Genomic DNA, 21,115 nt, shown 5'->3' with positions numbered 1-21,115 from the left:
TGATGATGATGATGATGATGACGATGATGATGATGAAGATACTATTGCTATCGGTATTGATCCGCTCTTTGCCAGTATATTACTCCGAAAGTCGCGTGTCTTTTCATATGGTTTTTTTGTTCATAGCTGAAGCTTTAATCCGGAGTTCTCTGTATTTTACCTTCAATGGACAACGTGAGATGTAAACGTGACGGACGGTCATACAAGCAAAACAATATTTCTTCTGGAGGCTTTTTAGGACAGATGTTTGCAGATACATCGTTGTATAAATATCACATAGGTTTCAAGCTCACCTACCGTGTGGATGACCCGTTTTCTTCAAGCGGTTTGTGCATGACGTAAAGCTCCCGTCAAACCATGTTTTTTTCTGAGGTATCAAGTCAAAAATAATAGTTAATACTGATTGAATTACTTTGTTTTCTCAGCTGCACAGACCTAATCAAAACAATGGTTGTAAACTCACCGTGTTCGACAGCAAAACCCTGCCGGAAAACTGAAAAAATCACCGTCTCAATGACAGAGCGGTGTTCACTTCCGTCCCTTTGCATGAGCCGTTATTCTGACGGGTTCCAAAGGAGTCTCTCAATCTCAGATCAACGTTTTTTTACATTTTCGAATGAGCTGAAGTATCTCCAACAGATTCGTGTTGTTCATCCGCCTGAATGTTTCTTAGTGAAACGGAAGGTGGGTTTTATTGCCAGCCGTCCCCAGTCACAGGCACACCACTGCCCGAAATAAGTGACTGCTTGAACTAGGGTGACAAAAGTTGAAAACCAACATAGTAGTATAATGTACACTCTGTTTCATTTATTTCTTATAAAGCATCCGCGCTCCGAGATAAGATATATTTTTTAGGTCGGTTTCAACCATTTTGCACACCATCTCAGCTGATGCGCGAAAACTGGTCACATTTTTCGAGAGAAATCCATTGCCGAAACTGACGGTGCCAAATCGTAGAGCGCCCTCGGGATTTACGCATGGGTGGCTAGGCGTCCATATCTATCTGTGTTTGGTTAAAGATCGATGACGTCAAACTGTCGAATCGCATCTGCTTCAGTTGTTCATAGAAATCACGCCACGGCAAGTCCAGTTTCAAGTGTCATCGCAAGGACGGCCCATGCACGGCTTTAGTAAGAATCGAAGCAGCTACGATTCAGCCACTTGATAATCCAGTGGTGTGCCTTTAATTCAGTGCGATTAGTTACTACCAATAATGGACTGTCAAAGCTTTTTCACCAACCTTGTGAGTAGTATAACCTTCCAAATGAAACATCAGTTGGTCCTTGCACAGTATATTTGGTTGAAGGACCCTTTAAACGACAGGTTCAGTTGGAATTCCGTTTGCAAGTGGAAGTATCTCGAGAGATATCGCTATTGCCTATTATCACACGCGGCTGATTGAAACTGGAAGGAAACGACAAGATAGTTCCATGCTGAGGGAGTTACCTGCCTAACAAGCTGAGGCTGATCGCTTACTTCATGACTCGACATCCTCTGACTGTACCTACTGTTTATATCCGGGTGGAAGCAAAGCACTTATAAGTTATGAATCGTTGTTCAGGCATTAACATCGAAACTGCTGAACTTGGAAAGAATAGTCTGGTATGTTTTCAGAGCTCCAACCTGTGGCCCGTATTAAAATCCGGGCAGTTCCGGCAGATTACCTCCAGGAGCTGAACCAAGCGTTCTTCCCTCGAATAGAGGTATACACAACGAGATTTAAAGGATGTCATAAGCATGGAAGATAGGCGATGGGATCCGATGGGACCTAAGCGATTTAGGTGCATGCACAAAATTTGAGCTTCATTGACAAATGACCATTTTAGCTGCATACCTAAAAAAGCAACAGAATCGTTTTGCTTGGCTCCTTGTGACAGTCACTGATTCAGTCAAAGCATAAACTAAGGAGCAACAATGCTAATCAGCTGTTACACAGACAGATCATCCACGGATCACCCACAACAACAACGAGAAAAGCAAAAAGTAATAATTGAAAATATTGATTTACAGGATGGATGTGAGTATGACTCAGGTGCGTGTTGTGAGAGCAGAATAAGGAAATATTGATAGCTAATTGTAAGAATAACAATAGAGGGGATTTCCGCAGCGAAGCAGTTGGGTATCTGTACACTCATTTGCAAACTAATTTAGTTTTTCGGGAGACTCACCTGGAACCCAGCTGAATAACTCGTTTGTAATGTTCTTAGGCAACTGAATGTGCTGCACCAGGCCGCCTCATGTTTCAGTCACTACGATATTCGAGATATCGCGACACATGTATATCTTTGTAATGTACTACTCACAAGGTTGCTGAATGAGTGCATATTCGCTAACGTCGTGCAATTCGGTTTCACTTAGAACATAAGGTTGACGGAAACCCGGAGACTGCGCCTACCTGATGAGCCCCAAAAAGGGCGAAACCGGTCATGGGCTGTTGAGGAGTTTTCAGCAACCTTAATGAGTACTAATTACAAAGTCGTGTGTCTGTTTCACGAACATCAGCCCAAGCACTTGCGAATTAGGATGTGCAGCGTGTGATTGCTGGGGGTGTGAGCAGGTTTGGGCGTTTTAATGGATATTCGTTCTGTAAGTGAAGCCAGTCTACCGGGAACACTGTACAGCTGTCGTTGGCTTGTTCTCTGACATGGGCAATTTGATTGCAAACGTTTCATCACCAATAGAGGTGACATCATCAGTGCGTTATTTGGGAGCGTAGTGGTGCTTACCGGCGGGTCAGTGGTTGTGCGTTGAGTAGTTTTGTGTTTGTGTGCGTTGGAATACGTGCTGCTAGCCGAGAATTGTTCGGTCGGGTGGTTCCATTGGTTGCTCCGTTGTCCTGTGTCCTCATTCGCCGATGCCCACGTGACTTTTGAGCTTGGCATCCCCTTCCATGGTAATCTGGTCGATGCTGGAGTGATCTTTGTCCGTCCGAGTGCCGGCTTGTGACCTTTGTTGATACACACGTAACACTACTCAACGCACAACCACTAACCAGGGTATCGAACCCGCGACCTCCGGGTTAGTAATTTGAACACTTAACCATGCGGCTATGAGGAGCTTGTGAGCAGTGCGCTCAACTCGCGCTAAGACAGGGTGTATCTTTCTTCAATCATGGGAACCACATCACATAGCAACACGTGTCGACTGACCCCCCATCAGGTTTTTATATTAATCGGTCTGACATCCTGGATAAAGCACAATGCCTGCGTAGGGTGGCCGCGATTCAAGACGACCAAATACAGTGTCGTAAGGACAGACGAGAAAATAAAATGCCTAGATGTAAACCAAGAAATACTGATATCACTGAAACTATCTTGAATGTTCGCAAGGGCCTTGTGGTCTTCCACTGCATCGAAGCTCGTTATAAGTAAGTCCGCAAGCTAGAAAACTGGTGGAGATATTATTCCACGCTGTACACTGAATTTTCTTCTTGAATTTTTTATATACTATGGCAACAAGAAAGCCAGTTTAACAGGTCAACTATAGCGACAGTAGAAGTTGACATCTTCAAGTAACGCCTGGGAAATCGGAGACTTCAATCAAATATCCAGCAAACCAAAATTTACAGATGGTATTCGGTCCTAATCTTCATCTGTCTCCCGTATTCTCGAACCATTTGGTTGAGATCACCGCCGACCCAACGCTACGCTCTCGAATAACGCACTGATGATATCACCTCGATTGGTGATGGATGGCCCAGCCCAGCAAACAAACAGGCGATGACCATTTGCTCTGTTTACTTCATTTGGCACCAGAAGCGAAGGTGGATGCTTTGTTCCAATTGATCCGATGTGTAATTGTGGCAAGAGCAGGTTGGAACCACAATTCACAAATCTCCATAGATTTGTCCCCGTCAACTAAGAGCATAATCTTATCCATTGCCTGTATACTAAGGCGAGACAGAGAGCCTGCAGAGAATTGAGGACAACCCCCGAACACTAACCGACTAATCATCCAGTAGCAGGATTTAGTTCAAAAAAACGAAAAAAATGGATGCAACTAAATTGGCAAGAAGTAGTGCATAGAGGAGCTCTTTTCATTTGTCTTCCCTCCAAAGGAGATATAAAGGTTGATCTCATTACAAGACATTTACGCCAAGCATTCTTTGAACATTTTCCAACGTCAAACAATAAATCCTCGCTTACCACTGGTCGACCAATACTTTTCAATGTTTATGGCACATTGCTTCCCCTCCAGGATGGAGTGGGCTGTCCGTTTTCCTGTAGCAGTAACGCAGAAGAAGCCCGCAAACGACCAGGCAGTCGTGTGAAGCAATTTAAAGAAAGATATCTTCCAGGATAAATGCGATCGAGCTTCTTTGCGACGCTGGTCACGTATTTATCGAGGTTTATGTAGTACTGGTCAGTATACGGAGGACAACGCAACTCCACCGTTTGGTTATCGTCAAAGTAATAATGACTTACCCATCATCAGCATCAGCATCATCAGCAGCAGCATCATCAGCATCAGCATCAGCAGCAGCAGCATCATCATCAGCATCATCATCAGCATCATCATCATCATCATCGTCGTCATCATCATCATCATCATCATCGCCATCATCGTCATCGTCCTCATCATCATCAGCATCATCATCATCATCATCGTCGTCATCATCATCATCATCATCATCGCCATCATCGTCATCGTCCTCATCATCATCAGCATCATCATCATCATCATCGTCGTCATCATCATCATCATCATCATCGCCATCATCGTCATCGTCCTCATCATCATCAGCATCATCATCATCATCATCGTCGTCATCATCATCATCATCATCATCGCCATCATCGTCATCGTCCTCATCATCATCAGCATCATCATCATCATCATCGTCATCATCATCATCATCATCATACATCATCTTGATCCTCACTGACAGCAACATCAGACGAGAGTCTACAACCATGTCAGTTTTTGTCAGTAGATTTCAAATGTGTACTACACGTGTGTAAATCGGCTAGGATATTGCCAAAGTTTCCAGACTAGGACAGAGGGATGACCCAATTGCGTTCAACCAAAGCCGCTGGCTCAAAAGCATAACCAGAAAGCAGTGATGGTTGGTGTGAGACTCTCAGAGTAGCCTACATTTTTAAGGGGAAAGCAGCCACACTTGCTTCAACCGCTAACCTGGACTGCACAGTGACCAGCCTTTGAGTATCACACGTGAACTCCAAAAGTATAGCTCAATGGGATACCATTAGTGCAAAACCATCACACCAAGGCAGACGGGATGTTATGTTTCTCTCAACTTATCCTATTGTAAAACTGACGGTTTTGGTAGGTGCCATTTTATTCACTTGGTGTTAACGTGACCTGATAAAGAGACTACGGAAACACTAATATTTCATGAAACTTGAAGACGAGTAACAAGTGGTTGACGGAAAATTAGTTGATGAATACTGGACTTCGGCATTCGTAAGTCTTGGGCCCTCACTTGGCGCATGGTATCCGACCAGTAACCAGTTGTTCCCCCTTAGATTTCACCTTTCACCAGAGCGATTATAGGTTCTACTGTCAGTGGCCAACTTCGTCAACCGAACTTAATCTATTCTATCAGACCGCCCCATTTGTCAAAAATTTCGCCCTTCGATATTGTAGAATAGATCACTCTTGACCAGTCCCTTCGGTGGATTTATGGGCTAGAAAGATTGCCTGTAAAAATTCGAAAATATGTACACTTGTAGGAAATTGTTCTCTTTGGATAGGACCATTCATAGGAGCAAGACAAAAGTGGCTTCCCTAGAGGTGTACTCTGTGGGCCTTCAGGTGTTGATAAGAATTTCAGTAGTCTCTCCTGACTATCGGTCTTTTTCAAAGCTACTTCGCTTAAGTAGTCTTATAGTGCCAATTGGTAATTTTTCATCAGTGATGAAGACTAAAGATGAAGACCCCGGTGGATCTGTTCTTCACTTTCATGTCACTCATGGATGATCTATTGATATCAGTACTGTCAACTGTCTCGAGTTTTTTTCATGTGTGCTGGAGGGAGGCATTATCTACCGACAAACGGTTCTCACACCTTTCATGATAGATCTGTCTCTTCTGATCTCGTCAGTTTTTTTTGCATCTGATCTGCGAATATTGCACAAACCCACTCACGCCTCTCGTTTTATTCAATCAAACAAACTCTGATTAGAAGATTTTCAAAGTAACCTTTCTCACAGATCTGCCAAAACCAAGTTGAGCTCATTTCTGAATCGAGTGCGACATTCCCGCCTGTCGCGGATTGATCGCGTGTTGGAAATAGAACTGGCAGGTAATGTACGCGAAAATTTCCATATGAGTGTTACCTGTAATCAGTTATCGTTGCACAGAATCTGCACCAGAGAAATAGCTTTTTCCGGACACGGCCACATCGTCGTGCTCGGCACTTTTGCAGAGCAGTTATCTAGCTCTCAAACTAGCTATTCGCACCTCTTCAGGACGACTGATTGCATCCATGCTTATTTTCTCGTCTTCGAAGATAGTCAGGCTTTCAGAACTGGAAGTACTTTGGAAAACTTATTCCCGGTTTCAAACAAACTTTCGGCTAAAATCTGGCGGAGCACAACTTGACAGAATATTATCGATCTGACGGAAGAACTATGTCAAAATCATGACCGTGGTAGGTTGCGGGATCATTGTGAGTTATATTCACATCCGAAGAGAAGACTAACCGGAACGACTGTATCAAGAGAGGAGAAGGACTGTTTAATTGAGAAGAATGTGGATGCGACCACCTACGACTACTCAAAAGTTTTCTAGTGGCGTTCATGAAGTCGTCTTATTTACTTGCGATTAGAGTTATCATGCAAACCCATCATATCACTCAAACGTTAGCACCATTGTGTTCGAGGGTGATGAACCAGATGCGTTCAACACGAAGCATCCTCATTTTGCAGGCTAGCTGTTCGGGGTTCGAATCCCAGCATGACAAGGGATACACACTGCTGAACAGGTATAGTATGAACGAAACTCGAATCCTGTGCTTCCCGCCTTTGGTGTGGACACACCAAAATATGCGTATCAGGACTAGAAGAGCACTCCTCAAACGAAAGTGATGGGAATCTAAAAACATACAGTTACGACTGTCTCATAACTGAAACCGAATGTAAAATAAGATCGTGGAGAGTGGTATCTACAAATGAGAAATCTGAACTTGTTCGTTGACTGTTTGTCGCTCACTTATCGTCAATCCTTAGCTGCTTCATAACCATCAAAGTGGATTCCGCGACAGATTACTCTTTCCTGTCAATCCTTAGCTACTTCATAACCATCAAAGTGGATTCCGCGACTCACAATCAATCAAGAAGAAGAACCCTTATGATGTTGATAAAAAACTCTCTCATTCTGACTTTTCGTTTGGCTTTTCTTTGGGAACGTGAATGTCCATTTTAGATGTAACGACGTGTCTTCGGAAAGAGTTCAGGAAATAAAGTAGAATACTGGCAACAGGGTGAATAGATCTACAAATTTTTTGGTTGACATCTGTGCCAGAATTCGAGGATAGTAGATCTCCTTCATTTATACGACGTAATGTTGACTGAAAATTATCAAAACTTATTACACTACCATCATCCTATAAGTGACTCAGAGGAAGACTGATTTCGCCGCATGAGTGCGACTTTCTTCTGTGAAATCGTCACTTGGGGAGCCACTCAGTATGTTACCACATAATGTGGTTTATTTGACTGAATGACGTATGAGTGAGAATTAATCACACTGCTGATCAGCCATTGGTTAAGTGTTCAACCACTGGCTGGTTGGAAACTCCCTACTAGAGATACGCACTGCAAGTTCGTTGAGATCTGTCGGGAATCGGACTCTCAGGGTTTTATTGTACTCACGAAGAAACCCAATCACAAGACTTGGTATACCTGAATGGTGGTCCGATCTGTTAGGGCGCGTGTTTTAAATCGAAATCTGCTGATCTCACCTCCGGTTTGCATGAGTGCCACCACGATACGGTGTATTCGACCGGACGAACAAAGCTGTCCTTCCAGCTTTAATCACATTTAAGAAGAATGTATTTAGCCCTAATATCCTGAGATTGGTCTATCCCTTCTGTGCTATGACCTTCATGCGTCAAGGTTATTTCATGATGGCGGACTCCGTTCATCCAAACTTATTACATAAAGCCATCCTGAACTTGGAAACTTCGTGAAAGCTGAATGTCCGTTTCATTCATGCTTCCTCTTCAACCGTCTCTGAAGGTTCTTCAGTTTCACAGTGCTTAGGACTCCCGAAACGGGAAGGAATTCAACGCTTCCTCGATATTTTCAGCACCAGCCCACTTCTGGTGGCTGATCGGATGGCAATTGATCTGTTCACGGAGCTTGGCAACTGGCTTGCAGACGTCTCGTCCCCAGTCGACGAGACATCGTCAGTGCGCAGTTGAATTCAACTGCGCACATCCGAGCTACCTATATTTCGACAAATTGACACCATATAACTTCGCCTGCAACAAAAAATCCCAATGAAACATTTCAAATCTACGCAACAACTTCAAATTTTCTCGTCTTCAGTTGGGAGAATTCAAAACGGAAATACCTCCTTAGACTAAAAGATGACAACAGAAGGTGACATACCATGAAGCATACCAGTGTTACTTGAGAGTGGAAAGAGTTTCCATCTCCCAAGCATTTAAATAGCCTATTAGCCCAAAACGTTCTTGACACTCCTAATTCGCATTCATGAATAGCCAAATTAATCAGTCTTGTTGATACTTTGGACAACAGTTATTCGGTTACTGAGATCCATATGACCGGGTGATGCCTATTCACTGCACTTTCGGGGTGATACTCACGTGAAAATTCACACCATTAACCATCTGATAAAAAAAACTGTCAGTCGATTACTGCTTATTTTTCATTGAACTAGCTCTGTAGGATGTCAGAATTCAGTACTTCGGTGCTATGGTCTTATCACTCTCCAGCCAATAAACGGCTAGACGTGCCTCAACGAATGCTGCAAATGTATTCTATAATAATGGTCAAAAAGGCTTTGAGTGTACCAACCAATTCGATGCAAAGTCAACCGAAATTTCCGTCTTTTGGGCTCAAATTTGAAATGTCCACTTTTTGTCTGCAGTTTGTATTTTTATTTCCGAACAATCCGGATACCAACTAAACCAAATTCGTGGCATTTTCCAACCTGGCGATTTGTACTAAAAGCGCACATATTATCTGTCTAACAACTGCGTCGTGAAACCACACACTCGGCTACTGTACAACGGCAGCGACCCGTGAACTGGACCTTGCGTGGTACGGCGCAGCATGGGGTCGGCGTGTGCCATTTATACTGCCAGACTACGTGGTGACTATACACAACAGTAAGTCGATTGTGCTCAGCAGGAACTGACGATCAGAATGAAGGGCTTAAGGTTGTGTTGCAGTTAGAGGAACATCGATAACCGCGTGAGTGCTGTTTGTAGAGGTTCATTGTGTTCAACTATACAGATAGAATAGCGGACCTCAAACCTCAGTGAATTCGTCCAAAGAGCAAAACGCGGACAGACCGGTAGATAAAATCATTCGCTTTTCGCTGAAATGAACACGAAGTATTTATGAACAACTCGTGGTATCCAATCAGACGACATAAATGGTGGTCCACAGTCGGTTTTCTCCGAAATCCTATAAGTTTCTTTGAACGTGTTCTTCCTCACTGTCGTTGCTGTATCCCACGTATGAAGACTCTGATCTGGAGCGGTGGAGAAGCGGTCCACATGTAAATGGCGTTGAACTAACGGTGCCAGGTTTTCAGTTTAGGTGTTAGGTGGATATTTAACGTTAACCGAAACTTCTGTACTGCTCTACTCATAACGTTGCTGAAAATTCGTCGATAGCCCACGACCGATTTCGCCCTTCCTGGGACTCATCAAGTAGGCGCATTCCCCAAGTTTCCGTCAACCTTATGTTCTGGTCGAAACCAAATTACACGAAATTAGCAAAATACACTTAGTTGCAAACTGATTCGGTTTTTCGAGAGACTTACCTGTAACCCAGCTGAATCACTTGTTTGTGATGATGTGAAGCATGAGGCGGCTTGGTGCTGCACATTCAGTTGGGTGGGAACATCACAAACGAGAGATTCAGCTGGGTTCCAGGTGAGTCTCTCGAATAGCCAAATTAGTTTGCAAGTGAGTGTATTTCGATAACCTAAACTTGTTTTAGCTCACTTAGCTGAAATTATGAAAATACCAATGGCTGGGTAGTGTTTTTGGTTCAAATTCACCCTTTTCTGATCGTTGGCTTGTTCGCTGGGCTGGGTCACCTCGATTGGTGATGAAACGTTTGCAACCAAATCGCCCAGCTCAGCGAACAAGCCAACGACCATCTACGCTACCTGAGCTACCGACATTCTCCTCTATAGATTACCCTTTTCTTCATAGTATGACCGGCTGTGGAGGCCATAAAATAAGTACCTGAGCAGAACATATTACTCATAAAGCTGTCGAAAATTCTTCGATAACTCACAACCGGCTTCGCTCTTCTTGTGGTTTATTAATTGAGCGCATTCTACACGTTTCCGTCGACGTTATGTTCTGCTCGAATGTAAACTGGATGGACCTTACCATGTACTCTCGTTTGCGTACTTATTTTGTCCCGACGGAGAAACTCAGTGAAGTCCAACCGAATATCTGTTCATGGTGGTCTTCTTCAAATCAGTGTGCTGCGTCAAATTTCGATTCAAACAGAACGTAAGGTTGGCTAAAATCTGGAAACTATGCTTTCTTCATGAACCCTAAGATGAATGAAACCGGTCATGGTCAATCAAAAAACAGTTTTCATCAACCTTATGACTAGTGCGTTACGTCCATGATGTGCATATCTAGAATACTGTATAAGTTAGGTGCCATCATCTAATAGTCATGGGACCGCCATTCCCGTTCATCCTCCGATCTTACTTCCTCAGACCGAAACGGGCACAGGGCGTTCGCCTACACGGCTGAGAACAGCTCGCGTGTGGAATTACATACTGTGCGCAAGGGTACTTTGTTTCGTGCAAAAGGTGAACTGGAGAGAAAAGTTAGCCCGCCAATATTTGTTGGAATAAAGGTAAGCTAAAATTCGAAAAGATCCAAACGCTGCCCCGGCATGATGCCGGGAAACGATGAGACCGTAGAATTACGCAACGTAACATTTGGCATTAGACATTACCGGATCGCTCGATTCATATCTAATTGTGATATATTCAAGCGGGACTGAACAGAGACATTTCCTTGGACAAAACGACACAATAACATTCGAACGAGAGAAACTGAGGTGACAAACTCATAAGGTCATTTCATCCAGGGACCCTACGAGTTTTTTAACTTTATAAATCAGTTGTCCAAATCAATATTCATATAAATAAAAGGTTTGATTTCTTTTACCTGAAATTATTCAATTTTTAATACCGTCAAGTGAAAAAAATGCGGAAGGTCCTAGTATCCTGTCATAAGGTGTATCTGATTCGAATGTCACTGTGTCACTCTGTAGACTCACGTTGTGAGTGGTTTTGCGACTACAACATCAACTGGATTGTTCTACTTGAAGACTGATCGAGATTGACATCGAAGGGTTTGTTCCTCCAACTCAGGTGCCCGAAACATTTTCGAGGAATTCTCATCATAAGATAGACTGTGACTTTCAGGTCACATCAAGAGGAAGCCTTAGAACAGAAAAATTAGTTTTGTAGGATGGCAGTTGTGGATCTCTCACTTTTTAACGCCTCTTCATCACAATCGCTGTCATGATTGCTTACGATATTCCGGAGAAATGGTTATTGCTCTGATTTTTGTAGAATGCTATTCTTCCAAAAAAATTGTCATCTGTCAAAGACAAGGAGGTAGGTCTAACCAGGAAGTAGATGGCTTATCCTTCATGTCTACACCACAGTGTGGCCTTGCCACGACAGGCGCCTCTTGGGCCAAAGCATGAAGTGTGGTATGCGATTAGCTTTTGGCGCCGTGACAACAAACCTTGCGTTAAGACAATAATCGAAGGTTACATGCCTAAGTAAAGAACGATTGTTTCTTACTGAAGGACAGTAAACAGCCTTCATCGGCTTCTCGTGGTGGGGCGATGGAGGTAGCGGCAAAAGGAATTTGGAGAACGGTGGTGAGATTGTAGTGATGTGTTCACTTGAGCGGGTTTTGCGGCTAATTACCAGACTTGCTTCGTATGCCAAGAGACACATCGGGGTTGTCTAGGGCACACCATCCGGGGAGCCACCATCCAAGTTCATCACCACATGGATGTGTCGATATAACACACGGGGATTGTCTAAGCCTGATGACTGTTACCGAACTTTCTTGGTTGTCAGAACGTATCAGCTGAGTCGTTCCTGCTTCACTGTTTGCAGAAATCATTTGAAACGAATAGACAACTGTTTCCGTTACACAAGGAGGTTAGGAGGGTGTTGAGTTGGAATTTCTAAGAAGCACTGTGCTACACGTAGGTTCCCCGTTCGTTTTCCAAATAACTCCAAGGAACGTGATGCCGAGATTAGAAGCCAACACGGAATTTACATAAGACTCTGTCTGCCCGTCTTTGAAGTCAAATCCACCTGCTTCTATTCCTCCTCATGATTGACAACCCCATAGACTGAATACATCTCCGTTCAACTCATACGCCCCAGTCCTGGGCAGTCTTGCTGAAAAATTCAGACAACTCGTTATTCTGCTCCAGAAGACGTGAACAAGACAGCCTATTCATCCTTTAGTTGCGTGTCAAACATTCATTTCACGCACACAAATGATGGCTTCCACTCCCCAGCCGGGGGAACACAAGATATATTATATTATTCCGGGTAGGAGTTCAGGGGGCTGGGAAATAAGGAAATATGTGTAGTTATAGTAATCCGATACGATCCATCTGTCAATCATCCATCATTGACACACCCACATTATCGCTATCATTCTAAACCTAAAGGCAGAAGTGCATCTCGACAGCGGGCTGTTCTCTTTCCACCCCCACAGAAAAAACCGTCACTAGCCCACAAAACTGCTGTATCAGTACAGAGAAAAAAACGATCGGAAGATGAGAATGGTTAGCATTATCATTGTTTAGCAGGTTGGCTAAACCATTGTCTACCAGTGTTCGTCAGGTTTTGTCAAATTTCGCGAGATATTTCTATGTAGCATGGAGATGAATGATTGGTCAATGGAAGGCTCAATCTTACCGGGCTTAGTTTTTTTAGGTAAACCTTTCGCGAATGCCAAACTGATTTGCAAATGAGTGTAGTTCTCGAGAACAGTCCAAGTTGGGTTCAAGTAGAACATAAGGTTCACGAAAACTCGGGCACTGTGCCTACCTGATGAGCTACAAGAAGGGTGAAACCGGTCGTGGGCTGTCAAAGAGTTTTCAGCGACCTTGTGAGTAGTTTCCTTTATGAAGATACCCTGCGATAACTCGAATATCGTGCCAACTGAAACATGAGGCGGCCTGTGTGCAGCACATTCAGTTGTACAATATCGTAAACGGAATATTCACTTGAGTCTCTCGTGAAAACCAAATTGAGTGTATTTCTCGAAAACATATGTTCTGTTATGTAATACCGAGTGTCAGATGTCGAATGAATGGACGCGTGATCAGAACGACTGATTCGTAAGCTCAGTAGGTTGGATGTTGTGCCACGATGTGCCACAAAGTACTCAACGAAATGGAAATTGGCGGATTTTGTAGGACTCTAACGAAGCGAGACCCAGATTTGTACTTTTGTGAAAAAAACTAATCCCGAGAAAAATGACAACTGGTTATTCTACAATGGATGTGTGATTTATAAAATGAACTGCTATGTGTTCATCGGGAAGTTGCAGAATGAAGGAACCGGGAAAAATGCATCCAAAAAACCCCCATGTGGATGCTTGAATCAAACAGAAAGGACCTACTGTTTATAAGCCAAACTGAAAAAGACCCAGTATGAAGTTCACGACGTGATTTATTTTATTTCGGAATCGCCATGATGACCTTGGTTCACACCTTAGCTGTAACTTTACTGGTTCGCCTCATTTGGGTTTTAATAGAAGTGAATTCTACTCATGATTAAATGTTTTATCGGGAAAGAAACCTCAAAGTAAGCCGTTTCTAGCCGCAGTTTCGAAGCACATTTTGGTGGTAAACTCCCGGATCCAGAGACCGAAATCTGTTGTGGATTCATGTGATGTAAATTGAAGGTCGAACAGCGCAGCACCCTAAGTGTGACCCAATCAGTTTCTCGTGGCCGAACGGTCAACTTTTCAACCATCGGTCGAGATGTGGTAGGTTCGAGAGTTACACACTACTGATGATCGACAATAAGTAGACTGCTTCACTTACAGAACGATGTCTCCATAACAGTAAAGGACCGGTTCTAACATGCTGATTACAACAGCTTCGGTCCTGATTATGCATGACGATGGTGTTGCGACGTAAATGACTCGTTTCCATGACAAACGATGGATGAAACTGGGACAGATGTGATCTGCTGTCTGATCTGTTTGTTGGTGGGGTGGCCTCCTGGACCGGCGTTCCGCTACACTTCGATAGAGTTGCCTTAACTAAACTAAGCGAAACTCAGTCTACTGCAAGGACACGACGAGCTATTCAAGACACACCAGTGTGATGCCTTTTTACCCGTGGCCCGGGAAAATTAGTACACTGCACTTTATGCTAGAATAATTAAATCATGTAACACCACGAACGCGATCCATCTCAGCAGCTCGATACATTACACTTCACTCAGTTTGTCAGACCTCGTTCGTTCATTCAGTTTCACGGGCTATATACCGGTGAAGGGAAAAAGGCCCTCGCTGCGGAGTCATTGATTTGAAAATGCCAACTGACCGCTTACAGACCATTGGACAGGGATGCAAAACTCTCATTTGCATCTTATTTACAAAACCCATCTTCTTCTGAACGCGTCTCCTCGAGTTTTCCCGGATATTCACTGAATCCAATCATTCCTCACTCAAATCCAAGCAAATGTTACAAAGCGACACCACAAATTCCGCGACAGATCTCACCTTTTCAAGAGACGCAAAGCGAAATTCCACGAACAACGCATACTACTCGAGTGGCTCCCCATCAGTAGTATCACCGTTACACTGGTTCCCCTGCAGCTGCGGGAACATGTAGGTCAGAACCGATCGACATCTTAAAAAGGCTATCCGAACACCTGCCTATGACCGATTTACAAACAAAACACCGCGAGACAAAAAGTCCATCCAATTCATCGAAATTCAATTCATGGGAACGAATCACTTGTGTATCAGACAACGCAAAGCTAAACTTCAGAAGTAATGATTCCATCAAAGCTCTTCTACGCTGGATAAACCCGGTCCTCTGTGCATAAAACATTGTAGTCTGAAGTGCGCGTGTACAGCAGAATCGAGCCACGCAATGTTCTAAATTAACAATATTTCATTTCCCAGCTCTTGCTATTATATTTCCTTGTAATAAACCACATGTTTCGCGTCCATGACCGTTTCTTCCCTGCACTTCATGTTTCGAGGTAACTTTCAGCACGCAGCTCATTTCTATAAAGGCTACAGTTGATTAATCATTTCCTGAAGGATTTCAGTAAGAAAGGGGAACCTGAAAAGTTTCCAAGCAGAGCTCCTCACATCTTGGTCTATAATCGTAAAATTGTGCGTAAATGATGTGTGGTCTCGATAACTTTATAAGACGATGGTGGCGACGCAAGCAAGACCTTGTAGGCTAAATGTGAATCACGATATCATGGTTACTGGTCTGCTGCCAACAGGATTACAGAAACTCTTATCAACTTATCAAATATTGGCGGTCTGATGAATTTGGCTTCAGGATTTCATTTTATAAAAATTTCACGTTCGTTTTAAGGCCTTTGGGGCTTTCGCCCAACAAGATTGCTTGATGAAGTGACGTACTTCAGTACTGTCCCATACGAAAGAATACGTCCGAAGTAGCTCACAATAGCCTACCTCATGAGTTACCTCTAAAGTGGACTGGGGATAGCCTTCATTGAGGAATTCCTCTTTCGCGTTACAGAGCGTTTGCGAGATCTCCGTGCGCTTGATGACAAACTTCTTACGTCTTAAGCTACAGATCCTACACTGACAACACTGCCAGGAATTCCAGATACCCAGGTGACAATGAATCTGTTTGTTGTATACCCACCATCCTTGTTTTCTTCTGGAATTGTGGATTTTCAGATGTGTCCAGGTTTTCCATCCACCTATTCACTGGTGTATTTCAACAACGAATGGTGAACACCGGGTGGGTAGTTCTGGCACATCAAACCAAAAGAGTTGGATTCGGGTTGGCGTTGTGGGGTCGGGTCACCTCATTTTGGTTTGTTCACCATCAGGTCAGACGAACTAGACAACGATTTTCCGCGTGCACATATGTTTCTTCCTGACTCTGATGAGGACCTTGATGAAAATTTACTCTTGAGTTCATGTGCATGATGAAATTGCTGGAAATGTGGACTCACGCCGCAGACTCCCTCTTTTTCAACAGCGTCTTGATGTTCCCTCCCCCACCCCCATATAATATGCAGCGAAGACTGTCTAGAGATCCCATCAACAAGATACTCAGAATGGCTTCTTTGATTTGGTATAAGTAGAACAGGATGACTGCTGGAAACCGCAGACAGTCCACTAGTAACTTTGTCTTGGACGTCGTCCTCCTTTCCAGGACAAGAGGATGACTGTTCAAACGACAGTGATGTGAGCGTACATTCTACAAACCTCAAAAGCACTCCCAAACGTGATGGATATTGGGAACGTGATCCTGAGTTGTCATCCGCGCCGAATATTATGTACAACCCAAGGACTACGAGAAACCCCATCGAGTCTCTACTTCCAGCATATTTATCAGCCCAAATTGCACAAAATTCGACTAACATATATATATATATATATTATTTGAGATATCGCGATACATTGTATAGACATGACGAATCAACTGATACATGAGGCGATCTAGTACAGCACATTCAGTTGAAGTAGAACATGGTAAACGAGAAATTCAGCTGGGTTCTAAGTGAGTTTCTAGTGAACATCACACTAGTGCATATCAGGGGGGTCAGATTCCTGAAAGTAACCCCAGAATGCCCGGAAGCTACTGAGACCCTGAAAATCCACCAACATTTTAGTAGGAAAGCCAGCCAGCATCCAGGCCAGTCAATTGTTCAATCAATTCAGCAAAAGCCTATGAGTGATCAGGCGCGCCACAGAAGCACGACCGAATGTGATCAGCGTTTAAGCACGTCATAGACAAAACGATCGATTTTGATGGGTGCTCACTAAACGTCTATCAGACAGCCTGGATCAATGTCGAAAGGTGTCCTTTAGATAATGCGGGGTCGATGTAACTTTTGCGCTCGCACGCACTCACTTGTTGCTGTTTTCCTTGCTGGTGAGTTATTTTTCTGGCACCAGCAGTCAGAGATAACAGTATGCAGATGAGTATATAAGTCGAAGGTTAGGTTTGATTATTAAATTAAAAGGAAGAAATAACTGATTATCAGTAAGATTAAAATTCACATCTAACTAAATGGTGTCAAATGACTTAAGGGGTTTTTGAAAGACAAGATCGAAGAAAAGTGTCATGTGACCGGAGCAGATAAATCGCTTTTGATGTCATAGTACCGGATGTGGCAGTCATATTGCGACTGGCTCAGCTGTGATCAAGCAGTCGAGGTTTTGTGTGAGCCACTGATTCTAGCAACGTTCTGGCATGACAGCTGCTCACGCATTCCGTTAGTGGTTTGCCATGTCATGCCCTCAGCATACTTCGCTGAACAACGCCGCGGAATGAAATGCAGACTCAGATACTGGGTGGCGTAAAGTGGAGCATAAAGTTGGGTGGAAGTTCTGTTAGGACTAAAAACGTGCGTTGCAGAGCCTAAGCGGCGATTGACTTTTTTGCCAACTGATCGCTTCTGAGAGGTGGACTTAGGTAAAGCTGCTTCTCTACAGCAGCCGTAAAAAATGGCCCGACTGGATATTCAAACATATTCTTGACTTTAAAACTCCAGAGTACGTTAGCTATGGACTTTCTCCCAGATTTCCGATTCCCCTGGCGCACCTGGATAACGTCAAAGTTCGCTTCTGGTCTAGTGGCGCAAGTCTAATATTTTGTGAATTACCTCATTCTAGTGGACTTCTTCCAAATTGAACTTGTGGATAGTTTGGCCAAATTAAAGTCCAAAGAATGTACAGCGTTGCTATTTTTGGTCTCAAAGAGTGCACTTTGATAAAATTGCTTACAATAGTGTCTTCTTCAGAGCCACATGATACAAGCAAGAAATAACCATCCAATCATCGTCGAGAAAAAGGAGTACGTCTAATCCTCGGTCCAGTTGATTAAGTTCATGTTTACTGCTAAGATGGTCACTCAAAAGTGGACTCAGAGAAGAATCCCTCAGAACTGTTTGCTGATAGTACGGCTCCAAATAAACGGTCCGTCGGTCGACGTAATTATACGTAAAATTTATGGCCCCAAAAGTTAGGGCACTTCAGCGAGACAGAAGTTAAGTCGAAGGACCACAAGACCATGGAACTGAGAGTAACGTCTTCTGTACAAACACCGAGATTGTGTCAGCATAAACCCCTTTCAAATTTGAGATATGGGGAATTGAAGAGGAGCAGAATGATCCCAATGAGATACATCTGTTATAAAACTGAAATGGGCAGTAAATTCGAGGGTGTAGGAATAGGACCACAGAGAGTAGTCTTTCACTGTTCAGGCGTTTCAGACAGCTTGTTAGCTCTCTCCAAATTATCTGGGTCTGTAATTCATTGCCGCATTTTGAAGTGTCACTCAAGATCAGCGGCACCTCTTATCGACAATCTATTTTGTTTGGTTTTTCCTCGAAGTAGGGAAATCGAGTGAATAGCGCGAAATTGAGTGGTTATGACATCAGAATATGACGGAGGAAGAACGGTACTACTGACCTTCTGGCAAATGAAGACGTTTGTAACGATGACGAAAACCAAGGTTTGAGTGATCATTCTGCTTGTCTTGCAGTTAAGTATAGGTTTTTTTGAGTGATCAAAAAGCTTTTGTGTTTGCAAAAATTACTGGAACATTTGCCCTGACAGTTGCTCATTATCGAACACAGTATACACTTAGTCGTTGAGGAGAGGTCAAATCGTTGTGATGTCTCCAGTGCTATGAACTGCTTACTTAAGATTACGACCCATTCGTCATAACAAAGACAAACACATCACAATGCAAAGTGGAGAGTGGTTTGTGGGATGGAATTCTCAAGATTCCTTTAAATATAGTCTGTTCCTCGTCGATAGGACATTCATCTGTTATGTCTCTCCTGGATTCCTGGTCTCTTTCTTCGATAGTCCACGACACTATTTCCTCTGGACTGACTTGACTAAACAATAAAGATTATAGCAAAAAGAGTTTCCAGCAACCTTGTGAGTAGTTTTCATTGGGAAAAGACTGGAAATCCTCTACACTGATACTGTTTTCTGGACCGCCAGGTACACGCACTACCAGATCTTTTTTGAAAATCTCCCATTGTAGAATACTGATAATTCAGCTATTGACTTTAGCGAACTAGGTTTCGAGTACTTGTGAAGTCAGAATAAAAGCATACGACTTTCAACTCAGATATATGTTTCATGTGAACCTTGTGTATGCCATCATATCATCCTCAAAATATTGTTCCTGGAGAGCTGCCTAATGCAACCTGGAACAGTCTAGCCTTAGACGAGAGCTAGATTTCCAGTGAGGAATTTTCATCAATTGATCTTAAGCAGGTCTTGAAAGGCCGTCTGAGCTTTTGCCAGTATCCATCCTAGGTTGAGAAAATGTTGATCTTCTAGAAAGTTGACAAACTTTGGAAATTTCGATGAGAATATTTTTAAAAAGGGAATAGAAACGAGCGTGAGAGCACGGATCGCGTTGGCAGGCTCAAATTGGCAGGCCAAAGATGTCACCAGCATTAACTCCTATCAAGAAACCAAACTTCTGCTGAAGACCAGAACAGTGACTTTCAGTGCATAGTATCACAATCACCAAATGTGCTGCTCAACAGTCTTTTCTGCACACTTTTCCAGATATTTGCAGATTTATCCGCGAACCGGTATACTGACTTTGGGTCACGTATGTATTCCCTTGGATAGTTAATGCAATTACTCTCAGCATGCTTGCTGTAGCTCCCCACCGACCTTTTACGCCAGCAACCATAGAAATTCGCCCTCGGCAAATCGGTCAAGAGGAAGCATTGGACTGGTCCACCTCGCGTACCCTGTGCACCTGCAATGAACACTTTCAGCCCCTTTTAAAAGAACCGCTTACGAACAAATAACCGGACCGTCCAATATTCTCGTCCTGCCACAATGGACCTCTCCTGTAGAAGGTGGTAGATCATATAGGGAAGCCAGAATCAGGATTATCGGTGATTTGTTCAAATGAAACATCGGCCAAATCTGGAGGCCCTTCAAATACCGTGTCCCCAAAACTCTTGAGATCAAGCTGACAGAGCTTTAGAGCTATTCACTAGCCAACTCACTGGTTATCAAGAAAGCATCTCCCGATCAAAGCTTGGTTTACCGTTTGACCGACCCATGTGGTCTACCTTGTTAGACGTGATACCATTTTAAGTAACCAGGACGACCGAATAGCTGGGCATACATACGTCGCTCAACAAATGAACGCCACTGACCAACCTACTGTCCTGGCAGTTATCACAACTGCTATTGGAGCGGAATGGCTTATAAAACAAAAACAGCTAGAAAATTTTGTGGCATTGGGAAGATCTTCCCTGTCGTTTGCAATATGCCAGATAGGCATCACTATCTCGGTTGTTAGTGATAGAGTGGTTTGCTGGATGCACAATGCTACACACAGCTGACTTCCGAATCTCGTAATAAGTGAACTGGCTGAAGTTTAGTGATAGATGGTTTGCTGGATGCACAATGCTACACACAGCTGACTTCCGAATCTCGTAATAAGTGAACTGGCTGAAGTTACAAGAATAACCTCGATTAGAGAGCCTGGACAAGATTGCAGTAACAGAAGATGAAGTCTCGGGAGTCTTCGATTGCTCAAACAAAGATAAGGTTTATGGAGATACGGTTTCAGTGAAACTGCACGAAGCATTCGTTTCCGTATTCTTCAAACCACTTCTCTCATTGTGCGATCCCGTTCGAAAGAATGAG

General features: G+C 43.4%; 1 protein-coding gene across 1 annotated transcript in view; it reads right to left on the bottom strand.

Moving 5' to 3' along the window:
- Window positions 1-21,115, bottom strand: part of T265_10659 (hypothetical protein) — a gene marked incomplete at both ends in the record, with an annotated part of 51,100 nt that overhangs the window by 27,266 nt on the left and 2,719 nt on the right. Inside the window, one exon of the mRNA XM_009177107.1 lies at window positions 4,425-4,881. Within this exon, the coding sequence (XP_009175371.1) occupies window positions 4,425-4,881 (457 nt within the window). The remainder of the gene's footprint in view (window positions 1-4,424; window positions 4,882-21,115) is intronic.

This window comes from Opisthorchis viverrini (assembly GCF_000715545.1).
Source record: "Opisthorchis viverrini unplaced genomic scaffold opera_v5_389, whole genome shotgun sequence".
Classification (NCBI taxonomy): Eukaryota; Metazoa; Platyhelminthes; class Trematoda; order Opisthorchiida; family Opisthorchiidae; genus Opisthorchis; species Opisthorchis viverrini.
Note: the sequence above shows the minus strand (reverse complement) of the source record. Positions and strands in the feature narration are given on the sequence as shown.